This window comes from Siphateles boraxobius, unplaced genomic scaffold (assembly GCF_051911475.1).
Source record: "Siphateles boraxobius isolate OS27281-9 unplaced genomic scaffold, OSU_SipBor_1 5, whole genome shotgun sequence".
NCBI lineage: Eukaryota > Metazoa > Chordata > Actinopteri > Cypriniformes > Leuciscidae > Siphateles > Siphateles boraxobius.
This window is the reverse complement of record NW_027509141.1, coordinates 16092743-16110648: the sequence shown is the minus strand read 5'-3', so window position 1 is coordinate 16110648 and position 17906 is coordinate 16092743. Positions and strand designations below refer to the sequence as shown.

At 38.2% G+C, this 17906-nt stretch overlaps 1 protein-coding gene across 1 annotated transcript in view; it reads left to right on the top strand.

Moving 5' to 3' along the window:
• The window catches only part of wdr18 (WD repeat domain 18), an 86231-nt gene that overhangs the window by 43040 nt on the left and 25285 nt on the right, over positions 1–17906 (top strand). Inside the window, exons 6-7 of the mRNA XM_077202926.1 lie at positions 518–582; positions 3132–3256. Coding sequence (XP_077059041.1) covers positions 518–582; positions 3132–3256 — 190 coding nt within the window. The remainder of the gene's footprint in view (positions 1–517; positions 583–3131; positions 3257–17906) is intronic.

Sequence of the window (17906 nt, the reverse complement as noted above, 5' to 3'; positions counted from 1 at the left end):
AGATCTCCTCCTGGCTTTAACTCTTCCTGTCATGCATTATTGATGCTACTTATTGCCAGTCTTTAAAGGGGTGATGTAATGATTTGAGTCAGCAATGGTCTAGTCCAGGCCACCAAACTTATACAGCCTCTTGCTTAATTAATGCCATTAAGTGAATCGATCATACCGTTTAGGAGACAGTCGGGGCTAAATCCCCTGGTACCTTATGGAGGCTGCAGGATGGGCCATGATTGTGTGTATACCAGGCTAATTGATTCTTGTGCAACAAATTCTTAGCCAGTGCTCAATTAAAAGTTATTTTTTTCTTTTCAGCTACCCCAGTTGGCATAAAAACATGTACATGATCAATGAGTTTAAGTTGAAGCGAGACCCGTAACTCGAACACTGACTGACCCCAAGCCAGCAGGCTGTCGTTATTATCGGCCCATGTTAGCATATGGATTGTTTTCTCCACATTGAACATAAATGTTTCTTTTTCCCCTTTGCTCTTTCTCTCTCTTTCTTTCCTGCTTGGCAGAGTTTAAGCCGGGACAAAACCTTCCAGTCGGACAGCGACGGGAATCAGATGTTCAAAGGACATGGGTGAGTTTTTCTGCTCTTTGGTGTGACCCATGTGTCTGTCCTCCGTCATTACTTCACAATTTTATTTTATTTTTTTGCTGGAGCACAAAGTTCAATCAATGAAAGGAAGAAAGGTGAAACTTTCTGGCTTCTACTCATTTTGGATTAAATTTCTTCTTTCTTTCCTTTGTGCTGAAGCTCTGCCTGTAAGACGGTGCAGGCAGGAGGTGTAATCACAGCCTCCATTTACTGTGTGTTTTTCAGGTTACACACAGCCAGAATTGCAGAATTGGCATCTGCTGGTGGCAGAAAGGGTGTCATTTGGCTTTGTACTTTGTTACTTTAACAAGCACATGTTCATTTATTTGAGAAAAAAACATTTTATTGTTGCTTTGACTTAGTCTATATACTCTATACCAGTGGTTCCCAACCTTTTTTACTCCAAGCCCCCCCTCCTCTCCAAATCAATATTGTTATTCACAAAAACATTTGTATTCTAGTGTTATTACTTTTCAATGCCATGTTATTAATTTAAAAATAAATAAATTTAAAAAAAACAATCGTACTTTGCAAAAATGTAACTGCAGACATTCTTTACAACTTACAAGTACTTACTCTGCTCAGTTATACAGAAAATTAAAGGCACACTGTGTAAGATTTTTGGATCAAAATATCAAAAAAACACTAGAACAATGTTATTTATTTCGTTGATTTGTGTACTTGCATTATCCCAAATTTTTCTAAGAAAGTTAAAATCAAGAGAAATTATTAGTTTTAAACCAGGACACTGACCATGTCCGTGCGTTGCCTATCAATGACATCATACCGGCATTAACCTTGATTTCTGGTTTTATTTTGTAGAAACCATGGAAACATCAGAAATTATGCATTTTATTAGACAGGTGAGAAACTGTTTGGATACATTTATCGACAGAAAACGATTTTTTTTTACTGCTCAACACAGTTAGTCTTTTTGTTTAAATGTCGTTTTCTTGATTTACCGCGGGTACCTTATTTACCATGACTAATATCGATCTAGCTCACTGCAGTGTGCAACAAGTGTCTCATATAGTAGCCGTCAAGCGAACGCACCGAGTAGCATTATAACAATTTTCAACACACTCAAATGTATCTAATATGATAAAACAGCGATACGTTACCCCACATGCGCATGACAGGAAGAAGCAGAAGTTGTCTGAGACATAATAAAAGCTCCACTGCTCTCGAGCCGCGTGTCACACTCGTCTCTCATTAGCAATCACTCCAGCGGCCTCGTACCGCTCCGACGGCTTTTGTAACGTTAATAAATCTTTAATACATTACCGGTCATCCATGAATATGAATATGAATATTCTGCCCGAGTCCCGTCGTATTCTCCACCGACTGTAGAGATTAAGACAACAACTCCCATGAGTCCATGAAATCAAGGCGTCATCAAGCCTTTGTTTTGAATAAACAACCTCTAGTGGCGAAAAATTACATGGTGTGCCTTTAAACAAATAAGCACAAATCAACCTGCCATACCAAACACGACCACAGGGAGATGCCAAAGGATTACATATAGCTACTATACGGATCCATTCACAATTATTAAACAAACCAAAATACAAATGAAAAATAAAAACATTCCGATTGTGTGGAAACTCAGCGATCTAAAGGCGGGTCGATGTCATAAGTGAGCAGTTCTTCTGTCAGAGCAAGCAGTTGTGTCTATGTTTGGAGTGTCTAATGCCCATGTGTACTTAAACACCACTAATCCTCACAAACTTTTCTCCAAAGCGCGCTTCTTCGGCGAGCATCCATTATAAAACACTCACAGTACATTCATTTTGACAACTACGCGAATATATTGAAATGTTTGTCATGCAGAAATACAATGTCATAGCGATCAGCGAGCCAAGAGCGTACATGCACGTTTTCCCCCCGCATCAATAATAACAGACTCACGCATGCCAAATGTATGACTCCTGTATGTCACTGTACAATCGTCATCCATCAAACTTTATTAGCGACACTAGTTGTCTTTATCCAACTGATGAGAAACGGCTTGGGCTGCTCCGAAACTATCACAGAATACGTATGAGAAAGGTGGTGCTTTCATTTTTTTTTTTAATGTATTAATAAAATGAATTAACTATATTAATATATTTAAATTAATTGTAAGTTATCTCGCTTAATACTTTTAGTCAGCAAGAACGCAATTGATCTAAAGTGACAGTAAAGAAATGTGTGTTACAAACATACATGTATGCTTTGCCATCAGAGGAATAATCTTTTTCTTCCACAATATTAGTTTGTTGTTTGTAATGTATTTTGGATCAAATAAATGCAGCCTTGGTGAACATAAGAGATAGCATATTGAGTGGTTATATATTTATATTTACATTTTTTGTTTGTTGGATTGGAACCTGCTTCTCCTATATGAGCACCATGTCAAGTATTTATTGTAACCTTCACACTATGATTGCATTTTTTAAACACAATATATTATGTAGGCAGACTTGTAGAGCAGGTAAAACCAATTCTGCGCTTGAATTTTTCACTTTAACAGTCTTTCTCCTTCTGGACAGAAATCTGGTGACATGTCTGTCTGTGTCAATGGACGGCACACTCCTGCTGTCCGGCTCCAATGACGAAACTGTCAGGATGTGGGACGTTCAGAGCAAGCAGTGCATATGGTCCATCAACCACAAGGGTAAGCAACAAGCTCTCTCTCTCTCTCTCTCTCTCTCTCTCTCTCTCTCTCTCTCTCTCTCTCTCTCTCTCTCTCTCTCTCTCTCTCTGCTTGATTTCCCTGTGTACAGACAATATCTGCTCCTATGTACAATCACCCTTCAGCCATCCCAGCATCCTTCAGTGCTCAGCCAGGCTTGCTGACTCTTCTTTCCTCCCTGGCAGCTTGACCAGTCTTCTTCTAGCCCGCTCCAAGCTGACGTGGCATTAGACACCTGCGTCTTCTTTAGTCTAGGTGTCTGATCTCTGGCAGTAGCGCAGGAATGATGAGATTCTGCAGTGATAGTGACACAGCGTGCTCTGTTGTGGTTCTGATCCGTGAATACGTTCTGTCAGCACCGCTAGGGTTTGACAGTAGTTCACCCTCCACAGAACACAAAACAACCGCATGGGTTTCCTGGGTTAGATTTTTCTCTCTCTTCTTTCTCAATTATGGAAATAGTGCAAAAATTGGAATATGGAAGAATTCAACTTGAATTTTATCCTGCTAACTTTCTCAACTCATGTATTATTGTTCACAGTTCACCAGTGCACATTATTTATTCCAAATGAAAAACAAACTACTTTCCCTAAGATGATTTCTTTTATCAGCTGATATTTGGCTAATGCCCAGTAGACGTGTGTTTCTCAACCCTGTTCCTGGAGGTGCTACACAATTTCGATCTCTTCCTAATCAATCACACCTGATTCATCATCATGTTAGCATAGACTCCAAGACCAGACATAGATGGGTCAGATAAGGGAGACATCCAAAATGTCCACTGTTGGTAAGCCTCCAGGAAATAGGCATTTAGGCTTTTTTAATAGGTCAGTGACATAAAAGTATACAAGATTAATGAAAAGTAAAGTTTCTTTGAAAAGACTTTGATTTCATTATGATATTAGGACAGTTGTATCACCCTGACTTTGACTTTATGCCCCCAAAACGTCAGTTATTTTTTAATTCAAAACAAGTACTTTACCATAGAACAGGGTCGGGTTGCACCAGCCGTTCGTAAGTTCTTTCTTAAATTGGAACGTAGAGTCCACACTATAGGCTTAGTAACTACTAACTAGTTTGTAACTAACTCTGTACTATATTCCATTGCACCATTTGTTCGTAAGGCAGAATGTAGCTAGTAGGTTGTAAACTCTCAGTAAAGTAATGCGTAGTCGCATCATATGACGATTAGCCTCGATGAACCAATAGCAGCCTTCAAATACGTGAGCAGAAGTTGTATTGAAATGCCGTGAATTTCAGTTTATCCTTCATTCTAACTTATTTTGCCTCACGTTACTAATGGTAAAAATTTTAAACGATACTTGATCATGAATAACAGAAGTGTTTTTATATGTAAATAACATTCAGAAACTGTATTTGAAATGAAATGAATAAGTATCAAATAAATAAATATTGATACAAAAAACATATGATATTACGTTTATTGATTATGACTGATATTTGACATGCACAGCATGGACCGATGCACACAGCGGCGCTCTTTAGGATGGGTTAGTGTTAAAGAGCCGCTAACAAAGTTATCTTTTCACATAATGTTCTCTCTCTTAAAATGTAGGCAAGTATAAATGTCAGCATTATCATACATGTCTAAAGAATTGAAGTCTGTCAGGTAAAAGAAGAGATTTTTGATGTAGTTCAGTCTGTCTGATATTATATTCCTACCGTTACTCCTGATCGGAGGCTGCAGTAAATATTTAGTTGGAACGTTGAGTTACGTTTAAACTAAGTTTAATGGTGCAACGTAAACATATTTAGTAGTTAGTAAGTTGTAACTTAGTGCCCATTTACGTCAAAACTAGGGTTTATGCACAACTGGTGCAACCGGCCCCAGGTGTATTAATTTTGTGTGTGAATTGCCTTATTAATATATATATATATATATATATATATATATATATATATATATATATATATATATATATAAATTAACAAATATGGACACAAATATTTGTCATGTCATTTAACCTCATGCTCATGTTATATTTAATGTTTTAAGACACCAACACTTGGGCACTGGCAAAACAAACAGAAGTCACGCTCTACAGTTGTTTTTATTGCTTAATACCCTGGTAATTCATTTGATAAAAATATCATTTTACGAATAGTAAAATGCTTTGCAAATGCTATTTCATATCGACTAAATTCTTTTATTTTCCTTTGAATAAAATTTTTTGACTTAAATAACTGAATAATTGTGTGAATCTGTATTCCTGATACTATATCAATAACAACCCTTCAGTACTCCAAATATCCTTCAGCCTTTGAATGAGTCAGTGTGAAGACCTTGGCAGTTCTGATGGACTACTGAATTCTCTCTCATTTTTCTCCCGTGAGGTAAAATCAGTAATTAGCTCGCTTCACTCTTTCAACATACAGATGAGCTTTGGTCGTCCCGGGTTACATGCAGGAGGATGAAAGAATTTTTCCATTAATTTCATTCTGGGAGACTCCAGAGAAACTAACATTGTCAGATTACATTGCATAGCCACCAGTCCTCAACACATTGTGTTATTTCCGGTAGTGATGCACCGATCATGATTTTTCATGGACTATTCCGATACCTGTGTTAAGCAAATGTATTTGTTGTTTATTTGCTCTATAACAGACAAACTGGCCTTAAACAAAAAAACAAAACAAAATCAGTATTCTGTATCCATTTGAAATGAGAGAAAATCACTGCAGTTTAATCATGATCGAAAACAGAATGATCAGACTTTAGATTTGTGAAGTTATGCTACATTAGACACCTGCACAAAACAAAAACAGCAGACGGACTGAATGAATATGTAAATTCACTCTCTGACAGTAGGTGGCGCTCATGGAACAGTAGCGGTTTCTTGAAAATGCCATTGAAACATTTCTGAAGACCGTCAGTTCATCTAAGAGATGCATTCATATAAACCTCCACCCCAATTCAATATTTCTGTTTTTCTTCCTATATTTCGAGCATTTCGAACAGTGAGCTTGCTGTGCCTGGTAAAGTATTTTCTCTGTTGGCATCTGTGTTTTCTTCTTTGCGTCGATCTTCAGCGTGTCCAGTCTCTGGCCTGTGGTAATGTCCTGTTTACAGACGTAATATTTTCACACAAATGGCATTTGTGTGCAAGTCCAGAATAGAGATCGGCCAAAATAAAACTAAAAACCAGGAGTTTGTGATTTATGCCCGGTGCGTCTCTAATTTCCACTATTGATATTGAGCTGTTTTTGAACACAATTGTTTCATGCTCTGTGCTTTTCTTTACTTGATAACTTATTTTGGTTGAAGAAACAAATCTAATGCTGGAAAACTCTAAGGTAATTTGTCAAATGTAGAGGTGAAGGGCAAGCAGTATTGCAGTGAGAAAAATCAAGCTATTGTTGCCCTGGTGGTCAATGAGGGCTAAAGGACCACAGATGTCAGATCCCATCGAGCAGGCTAGAGCATTTTAAAGGCAATTAAGTTATCTTGAAATGAACAAATTAGCACCAAATTATTGTGATAACCCTTAGCCTCTAGTTCATTATCTGTCCTCTCAACTTAGAGAAAGAGAGAGAGAGAGCAAGTGAGTTGCGATGTGGGGTTACAGCAGATTTTGTGCATATATTCTCAAATTGATGCAGGCTAAATTACCCCGTTGACTTAGACGGCCTTTGATCAAATACCTGCAGTAATTAAACAGCTCTGAGAGGTTTAAAGGTTTTAGTTAATAACCAATGTGCTATGTGTCAGACTGACTCTCAGATTCTGAGACTTTTGTGTGGTTAAAAAAAGCTTTTCACTGAGAAATAGACAATCTTTTGGTGGTTTAAGGTTTTTTTTGCATTTTGTTATTAATCTACCCATATTCTTACTTGGGGTGGGCCATGATGGTCGACTAATCGAGGCATTGTTCAATCTAGTAGTTTTATTAGTGAGTAGTCCAATCTAGCTGTTGTTGAACAGTGTCTTGTATAAGCATGTCCCAGTGGAATCCAGCAACCGTTGTAAGTAGTGCATTTGGCTTTACCAGATAGCACCATTTATAAGTTAACCTATATATATTTTTGGTCTATTTGTACTAATGTGTACCAACCTAAAATGTAAGCGTAAATACTGATAACAGATTATGCTACAAAATGTTAATATCGGTAACAAATAGTTGAAAAATCGATTACCGTCTACCTCTACTGTGTACTTATTTGATGCACACTGCAAATGGCATAATGGACAAACTTAATATTTAAGAACCTTTTTAACAATTATGAGGAATAGTGGTATTATAGATTTAAAAGATGCCACCATTAGAACAGCGAAAGAAATGAGAATCTGTTAATCTGTAAAAAAAAAAAAAAAAAAAAAAAATGTACGTCAAACCAGTTAGGGCTTTATGTCTAGTAATTTATATGAATTTGAAACATTTTAGTCGTACACACATCATGACTCTTTCTTTGAGTTTGTGACAGAAATCCACTCTCCTGGGTCTGCTTGCGCCCAGGACAGGGTCCAAGCATGTCGACTGAACTAAAGGAGACGAGTCTCAAAATGGGTGCTGTGTACTAGCAGTAGCTGGACGAGGGACAATGAATCTCTCCTCAAGGCTCTTGATCATGGAGGCAATTAAACCCAGTTTCACGCCTCATCCCTAGACGCAGATGATACCCCACTCTTCCTTTTATCTGTCTTCATTAAAGCCAGCAGGCGGCCTGTCAAATGACAGAACGAAAAGAGAGCGACCCAAACAAACGCCTTAGCCAAAACTGCTTGAACTGAAGTGTCATTTTCAGACATTTCATGTTCAGGAGGCTGAAGGGCATAATATTCAGTTTACTCTACTAAAAATGGACAAAGATTTTCTTTTTTTGTAACCTGCAGGAATGTTTTACTTTTCATTTAGTCTTTATGCTTGACCTTACTTTTGTGAATGTGGGATGTTATAGTGGTTAAGGCGCAGGAGGTAATTGAAAGGGCTGCTGGTTCAATACCTTTGAGGAGCGAGCTATGAGGCTCACTGTTGTGCCATTGAGCAAGGCACTTATCTGAGGTTGCTTCATGGGGCTTTTCCCTGTAATAAGTTATTGGAAACGTTCTATTGTGAAAATTGCCTCAACAGATTCCACTGGCCCTGGTTGTTTGATAGTGAGACAAGTATAGTTTGGTTTGGCACCCAAAGTCTATTAACTGACTGTCTGATGCATATTGCTGAATACACTCTGGCTAGACCATGATTGGCTTATTTTACATCATTCTTGAGAGTAAGAGAGCACAGGTTTTTTTTCAGTCCTCCATTAAACAATTTTTTGTTTTCAAGCTACGATGTCGAGTCAAATAATTACTGGATTTGCCAAGCTTTTGCCTGCTTACTGGCTTCAAGGAGTTTTGATTTCTTTAACGATTTAAATTTCTTTAATCGACATTTAATTGCTCACATTTAACTGCAGTTTTATGGGGGAGAGGACAGTTTTGGAGAGTGTCTTTGATTAGTTTGCTTGACAAACATCATGTCTTGCATACAAACATCATGTGAATTTAGGCCCGATCCACACTACTGCCTTTTAGTTTAGAAACTTAGAATTAAAACGAATACGATCTCTGTCCACTAGAGATGCGCGGTTGGCGGTTATAGCCGCGGAATCCGCGGATAAACCACAGATTTGGCGGATGACGTGACGAAAAAAAATATTTTAATTAAATTCGGGCGGGTGGCGGGCGGTTTCTAGTCTCGCGGCTGTCATCAGCAGCGCCTTGTATCAGCGGATGGCGGGCGGGAAAATTGGTCAAAAGCGTTGGTGCGGATGGATGATGAGTTTTGTGATGCGGTTGCGGATGAAATAATAGCCCATCCGCGCATCTCTACCGTCCACACCAGCGTTTTAGCTGCGTATTAGAACTGATCTCCGTCCACATTAAAACGACTGAAAACGCGGATCACGTCACCATTCACCTACAATGGGCATGCGCGTGCCGGTGTAAACAGGAGATGGATTGACTCTTGCCGATCTGGACATTCAAAAGTTTTTGCACCATTCTTCAGGAACTACAACTTCATTGATAATTATCCCACTATGAGCTGGTTCTTCCCGGCTTAACTCAAATACGACGCTCCATGTACGGTCGATACCGCCGCTGCACACGGGAACTGTCATAGATCGCTGGAATAATAGCTCGCCTCCGGCGCATGTAGGCAGTTATAGCATTGTGAAATGCAGAATTTACTTGCTCTAACGTAACTGGTAGTCCAGGCTGTTGTTGTGCGTTTTCTTCCATTGTATGACATCCAATCAGAGAGCCGAGCGTGAGCCTCTGCGTCATCGTTTCTAAAGTCCTCCGTTTTGACCCGTCTACACTAAAACGCCCTCCGGAGATTCAAAACGCAAAACGGGGTCGGCAGCGTTTCTAAACTTCTCCGTTTTAGATCTTCGTTTTTGCCGTTTTAGTGTGGACAGGAGGTGCAAACGTAGCAAAAGGTCTGCGTTTCTAAACTAAAACGTAGTAGTGTGGATGGGGCCTTAGTGTTTTGTCATACTACACCACTTTGTTGTAAATAGTAGCTAGAAAAAAATATTTTGAAATGTTACACGAAAGTTAAGTTTTACTTGGTTACTCCCCGGGCATCGATTGATTAGTTCAAAAGTTGTTGTGACATGCAGAAGAGGTCAGGTTTTTTGACCCCTGTGTTAATTACACAGGACTAGCAATTAGCTACTACTCATCTAATCTCTTAATCCTATCTGACCCAAACACCAGAGCACTCTGAAAGAAAAGAGGGTATACAGAACATTCAGATGGCTAAAAACCAACTGGGGTCAGAACAGCTCCATTCCCATCCCGTCTCCTGCTCTCTGGCTGTCTGCCTGCCACTGGATTATCAAATTTATTAGACATGGCCTCAAATTGAGTTCATGTTTCCTGACCTGCTGATATTATTCTAGTATGTATTTATGTATGTATACGTGTGTACAGGGCCGGACTGGGACACAATTTCAGGCCGGGAAATCCTACACCCATCCAGGCCATGCTATGCACCCAAATAAAATTTAGAAACACGGACAACCCTGTTTTTCCCCCCTAAATTACATATATTTCACAGTATATGACCATCACTTAAAAACATAAACAACCGACCTAGAAGTAAAGCAGTCCTAATATCAAATGGATCTGTGCACATAACGTTATACAAGCATTTACTCTTGAAGTCCAAAGCTGTTTCTACCTCTCTACTTCTCACTCATAAATGTATATAAACTGCAGAATAGAGGTTAAACAAAAATGTTAGCTTAGAAGGTCAGCAGGTTGCATAAGACTTTTTAATAAAATACATTTATTAAATACATTTTATGAAATGTATTAATAAAATTATTCATTCAAATATTTTTATAACCTTATTAAATGTATGCATCATCTTTCATGTCAAATTCTTACATTTGATCAATAAATTCAGTCATAATAATAAGACACTATAGGGCTGTTACCCATCAAAATAAATAATTTGCACTGCAAATTTACAACTGCAATAAATAATGTTATGAGATGTTGTAAATAAATGTTTGAATATACAAAATAAAAAAATGCAATACTTAAACATTAAACTAAACCGCCAATAGGTGGCGACAAGTGACCGTCTTAATTATTGAGTGATTGAGTCATTCATACAAAAGATTCGTTCAAAACGCTGAATCATTCAGTAACAAAACACAGGGCTGCTGTTGCTTTCCTTTGGAACTATTTTCGTCGGTGCAATAGAACAAAAACAGTTACTATTGTTTGTGTCTAAAATGTAAGTAGCAATAATAAATATTAACTACGCTACTGGTTTACTGAACAATAAATTCGATGTAACATTTCCAATCGTGATAGTGCTACTATTCAGCGAAACAGCTCCCTTAGTTGTGTTATGTTTAACTAAATCTTGTTATAAAAAAAGACAACAATTAGAATTTTTACCTCAGATTTCTTCTGTGAGTTTTCTGTGTGCTGTTTCACTCATTTGTTTTGATTTCTCCACGAATGTAGACGATAGTAATAGGGGCGCTATCGCTTACATTTGCTAGCAGTTCAATTCTAAGTTAACGAAGAAAAAGTAACGTTACAGTAGGCAACTGACCTGCACTTGAAGCCCTGAACAGGTCAGTAATTTTGCAACATTTTTCTGCTTCTTCTTGGAGTGCTTTCTTTTTCTTTTTCTCTGCTCCACCTGGCCGTTTTCTCTCCATCATCGGGTGCTGCTCGCATTTTTTGCTTAACCGTTTGGCTGAGGCATAAAGTCGAATCGTAGTCTTGCCAGTCAAGACTAACAGATTTGTGATTTTATTTTTTATTATTTTCATTAATATTAATAATAATTTTATTGAATGACGAATTCGAAAATGATCACTGGTAAAGGTAGTAATATAAAATATAATATAATAATAAAAAAATAATAAATAAAAAAACGCTGGCTAGTAGCAGGCCAAATTAGTCGCCAGGCCACCGGGAAATCTCCCGGTGCTCCCGATGGCCAGTCCGGGCCTGCGTGTGTATGTATACATATATATTCGACTTGCGCTGCCGTTTAAACTGACAAGCTACAGTGATCTGTCATGTCATGTCACATTTAAGAGTGTCAAATTTGTGATAAAATGGACAGAATTTGAAAGCTGAGACTGAGATATCTGAAGTAACTAAGCACAAAGCTCTTTGCTATTGTTGGATGGGAGGTGAGCTACAAAAAATGTGGACTTGGCAACCCTTGCTTGAACTATGGGTGATTCACAGGGTCAAATAGAGCCTACTTTAACGTCACTATTTTTTTTAACTATTAATGCTTTGTCACGTTAACTTTGTCAGCCCTACATTCAATACAAGAGAGATTTTCTTCACACACAGTATGAGTTTCAGTCTGACACTGTTTTTCCTACTGCCTTTTAATTGACAGAATATAATCTGCCCTGATTTTTAAAGTAAAAAGAGTGAAAATAATTGCTTTTATCTTTTTACTGAGATCTGTTAGTCTATTCTGTTTTCAGTTGAAACAAAACTTCACTAGACATTCCTCCCATTAGCATGTCTCCCATCCAGTAATCGCAATAACCTTTGTGCTTTGTTACTTTTATGGGGGTGCTGGATGGCATAGGCAAATACACATAAATTGCACAGATATCAACATAAACATAATATTCAATAAAAATAAACCTGAATAAGACTAATAATGGCATATGTTTATGAACAAAGGCCAGTATCACTGATACTAATACAGATACTGATGTCTCAATGAAATATTTCATTGACTCTTCAATGAAATAACAAATTAATATTTATTAGTCTTTAAAAAATAACTTTTAATTTAAGTGAAATTAAAAACAATCTTCACCTAAACCCATTATAATAAATGTCATATTTACCTCTGCCCTTCCTACCTGTCTAACAGGTATGAAATATACATAAATTGAATGAAGTTATCAAACAGTTTGCACTGCATAAATTATATATAGTTTAATTCTTATTAAAGCTACAAAAGTTCTTAAGTCAAGAGCAGTAAGTAATTTTCTATGTTCCCTTTGTTCTTTGATTAACATTAATGACAGACAACATTAGAGGCTGCTGTCACTTTAAGACCAGCCACTGCTGACAGAGACATAGATCTCTCACATCTCATTTTCTCACAACTCTTTACGTTCGTTTGACATTTTGGCATAATTGCGTGTGTTTATGCTTGCCTGTGCTTAGTGTGCGAGTCACAGACAGCGTGTTCTCTTTGTCTAGCTGCGCTTTAATGCTTTAAAAGCATTTGCATGAATAAGAGCGTGATCATAAAATGTAACGCTAGCCAACAGATGACAGAAAAAAACAGATGCTGCATTAATTGTTAAATATTTGCCACTGAGTCTTCTCCTCCCATTTCTACCAATGATGCTTGATTCAATTTCCCTACTACCTGCACAGACATCAACAGCGCAACTGGGTTGTAGTGTAGGTTGCCACACCAGGTTGAGATCACAAATGGGTTGAAATTCAGATGATGTGTTGATTGTTGATAAGGTGCGTTTTATACTATTTCTGGCAACTGGACAACCTTGGAATAATATATAGATGTGATTATTCATATAACGAGGTTTGGGCCATACAAATTACGGGAGTTTCCCTGGAGAAATAACAAAATGGGATGGGTATAAAATACGGGAGAAACCCGGGAAAAACGGGAGTGTTTACAGGTATGCCGGACACCCAAACCGGCTTCATGATATAGGCCCCTGTTCTCTTTGTGTTTCAATAAATCTGTCAACATTTGCCCTGCCAAAGTTTTCACTGGCCCCACCACATAAATAAATTGAATTAAATGGTTATTGTTTTTGTTCTTTTTGAAGGTTATGATGCTAAAAATTTAAATACCAGTGACATTTCACTTTTCAGGTACAGACACTAAAAGTAATCACATGTAAAATAACATACAGTGCATATTCTTCACTGTATAAATTAAATGTAGATTAATCTTTATTAAAGGTACAAAACAGTAAGTGATTTTTCTTTGTCATTTGTTGTTTGATTAACATTTAAAAACAGACAGAAGCTGAAATATTAGGCTGTTGTCCTTTTAAGAGCGAATGCACGTATCCAATATACAGATATACATGCATTGTCTTTCTTGATTCTTTACGTTCACTTGATTACTGACTTTATTTTGTTTATTGGGATACTCACCAAGATGGGCATTTTGAAATAAGTTTTTGTGAATTTGTCAGTTCAAGTGGTAAATTGAAGTGAAAAAGATAACTCAATTGAGTATTTGCATGCTGTCTGAGAGGCAGCTTTCTGTGCAAGTGCTTTGAATGTGTGCGCACAGAAAAGTTTTCGCACAGTGCTCCAGTACCGAATTGAGTTCTCTTTCACGTCGTCTTGTGCTTGAATATTTAAATTGGCAATGCTTAAAAACACAATTCCGTCAACTGTTCTTTCCCGAGCGTCGTTCAAACTGGGAAACTGGCCATCAGGCAGTCCTTTTTGTCGCTTTTTGTTATTCCTTTGGTGCCATTTCCCTACTTCTAACATGAAATTTTCCATTGGAAAAGGGCTACTATAGTAATTGAAATGCAGTTTGAAAAATACCATTGAAATCAGGTTGAGTCGAAAGTAGGAGTACAGAAAAAGCTCAAAGCCTTATGGAGGGAGACCTTTTGGACATTTTGCAGAATTACAGCCACAAATTTTATATCCATTCCACCTCATTCCCTCTAGGGTGTCATCATGCCCGGAGACTCTGCAGTGAGCTGGCAGAGCGTGCATGTTACCCACCTCCTTGCGCTTCTCCCTGTCACTCCCAAACCCTGCGTTATGTGACCCGGGAAGCCTGCACACAGGATTTATGACCGTGTGTTAGAGTAGCCTGCACCATTAGTGAAATTCTAGGAGTGGAGCCAGTATCCGGGCCATGAATCAATTGCCATGATTGAGTGGGAGATAATTATCCAGGCCTGATTGCCCACAACAAAGAACAATACTTGCACCTAAGTACGCAGCACACAAACTACATTTCATGACTCAGTGAAGTTTAATTCGAGTGTTTATTGCTCCAAAATGTAGTGGGTTGCCTTTTAAGGCAGCATTCTAACTGACAAAGAAATTAAGTGACTGATTTGCAACAAATTATGCTGCTCAGATGAAGTTTAGCGTTAGCATGCTGATAACATGATACTGGTGCATTGTACACACACATTGGGTAAAAGTTCATTTTAAGTTAGATTTTATCGTAACACTTTGTAGTAAGGTAATTTGTTGACATCAGTTAATGCATTTTAAAACATGAAATAATGTGCAGTATATTTTTTACAGCATGTATGTAAACTTTGTTAATGTTTGATAAATGTTTATGTTAGTTCATAGTGCATTAACTAATGTTAACATAAAGTTTTGATTTTAAATGTAGTATTAGTAAATGTTAAAATTAACTAAGATTAATAAATGCTGTAGAAGTATTCTTCATTGTTAGTTCATGGTGCATTAACTACTGTGAACATATAACATTTTTGTTTATTTACCGTAAATTGCCGCAAATTTACCTGATTGACTTTTCCTGTGAATGTACAAATGTGGTTCAGAGACCTTCCTTTGAGTATGCTATAAAGAGTGCATCTGCTGCGCGATTGAGTTAACCTGGGATTTGAGTGGCCCGTAGTGACATAATTCGCTGTTGACTCCAGAGGAGATTGCGGCCGATTTGGGACATGTCGTAAGCGTAAACCACCTTGGTGGCTTATATACACTAATGCCTCTCTGTTGTCCGTCCGGACTGACACATGCTTGCCCTGTATCAATGGTCGCAAACTCTGCAGGGCCAACAATATTGCCAGAAACTCGAGGCAGTTGATGTGCCACTGCAGTCAAGGTCCTGCCCAAAATCCCGATGCTGTTTGACCGTTGCACATGGCAACCCAGCCAGTCTTGGACACATCTGTTTTGACAACAACATGCCTCGACACTTGTTCCAGTGGAACCCCTGCCCGTAGAAATGCAAGGTCTGTCCAAGTGCTGAATAAGCAACGACAAATTTGGCTTGATGGAGGTCCACGCGAGGTGTGCCATGTCTCATATTCATCAACCTGAGCGACATATGGCTGAGGATGCCATATACCCCAGAATCCTCTGAAAGTTTTTCAGTGGAACCGTTGTTTTTCGAGACACGCTGTCATAGCGACTGAATCCAACTCTATTCCAAGAAAAGAGATGCTCTGCATTGGGTAGAGCTTGTCTGATCACCAGGTCCCTGTGTATACACAACAAATCTTGAGAGTGAGCTAGAGAGATCAGCTAGTTGAGAATGTGAATGGCCACTACCCTTAACTTGACATGGGCAGCCTTCGCGACTTCGACTGCAATACTCATCCAGAAAATCCACTGGGCGCAGCATACAAGATGAGAAATGAGGATGAGGATTGCGAGTATTAGCCTGCGCATTATTCTAATCATTCCCGGAGGTCTCCCACTTATAATACGGGAAATTCCCACAAACATTGATTCACTTTAGCATGTAGATTGTATTAGTAAATTAATCCATACAGGTTATAAAATCGAATTAGTCATTTTAAAACATTCTGCAAGACACAATTTCACAAACAGCATGAGTGTTCAGCTGTGCCACGTCTTCTATCTCTCAAAATTGGTTGCTCAAGGCAAGCGTCAAATGCGCTGAAGGCGGTGATACTACACTCTCGCTTTTAGGAGTTGGGACATGACGGAATATTCACATGCATATTCGGGCCAACATTGCATTGTCACTTAAGTTTACCATTCGCTCGTCTAAGTCTTACCACGCTAAACATTCAAGCGATTTTAAACTATTCAGTACTCGCACGCTCTCTGAGAGATGGTTTTCTCTGCATGCATACATAGAGTAAAGCCGCCTCACAAACAGCCTGTGAGTAACAAAAGTTCCTTTATCACGGATTATATCGCTTTTACTGACAAAAACAAGCAAAATGATGTCAAAAATGTCGGTCTTGGTGAGTATCCAATGTTATGTCTAAAATAAGCATTAAATGCATGTGACAGTATAATGAAAACAGGATCCGTGCACTAGCTTTTAAAGTGACAGCAGCCATATGTGTCTCTCATTAATATTGTTGTCAAAACAACAAAAGATAGCTTTAATTATAAGGAATCTGGATTTATAGCCGATGTATTTAATTTAGTCAGGACTAAAATACTACCCAATGTTATTTTACATTTAATGACTTTATTAAGTTTCTGTAGTATCTGTAGACCTATTCAAAAACTTTTCTCTTTATTGGTAGGCTATCTTTATTCTATTGTATTTATTTGTTTAAAATGATGTACTTTGTTTGGTGCACATTCCAACACTTATTTAATTTAACTCTCATTGGTGTTAATGACAAAAACTAAATAGTTTTTCAGTTATCACAACTGTTATAACACTGTTTATTCAATAAAGATATTACTGTTACTAAACTCTGCTCAAAAGAAATTTAAATTCCAAAGTGATCCATATCGTGATGCGTATCGTATCGTGGCTTTAGTATCGTGATGCGTATCGTATCGTGACATTGTTGGTGATACACAGCCCTACCGGCCAGTCAGTCTGACATATTCCGATTTTATGCTGGTCAAATGCACTCGGGCGCCCCAAACATCGCGCAACAACATCAGCATCACACGTGTACACGGAACGCACATGTAGGAAACCTCGTGAATTACGGCCATTTCACACCGCAAGCTTGAGCAGCGCGTTTTTTTTCCCCCGGCGTGCATGTTAATCAATGAGTGCATTCACACCAAGAGCAGGAGCAGCACGTGAGCGTCGACCAGTGAAGCGGGGGTTTCTGTGCAAAGTCTATTTTTGCTGCACTGCTCACGCTCAATTAAAGTGAAAGCAGACTTATTTTGGACAAAATAAATATGAGTTCACCCAAAAAGTGCCCAAAATGCACAGAATCTGCATGGCTACTGTATTTTAACAAGAACTGGAGTAGGCTATGTCAGAAAAGAAAATTGAGACTCAAAAATATTTATAGAAAATGTACCCATTTAAACATGTTTTTATTATTTCCCAATCGTTTCCCTGCACTTGCTCCACTTGCCCGAGCTTAGCGCTTGTTTAGCCTGGCTGGACATGTGGCAGATGAGAGAAGAACTGTTTGCGAAATAAAACTTGCCATTGATGTACAA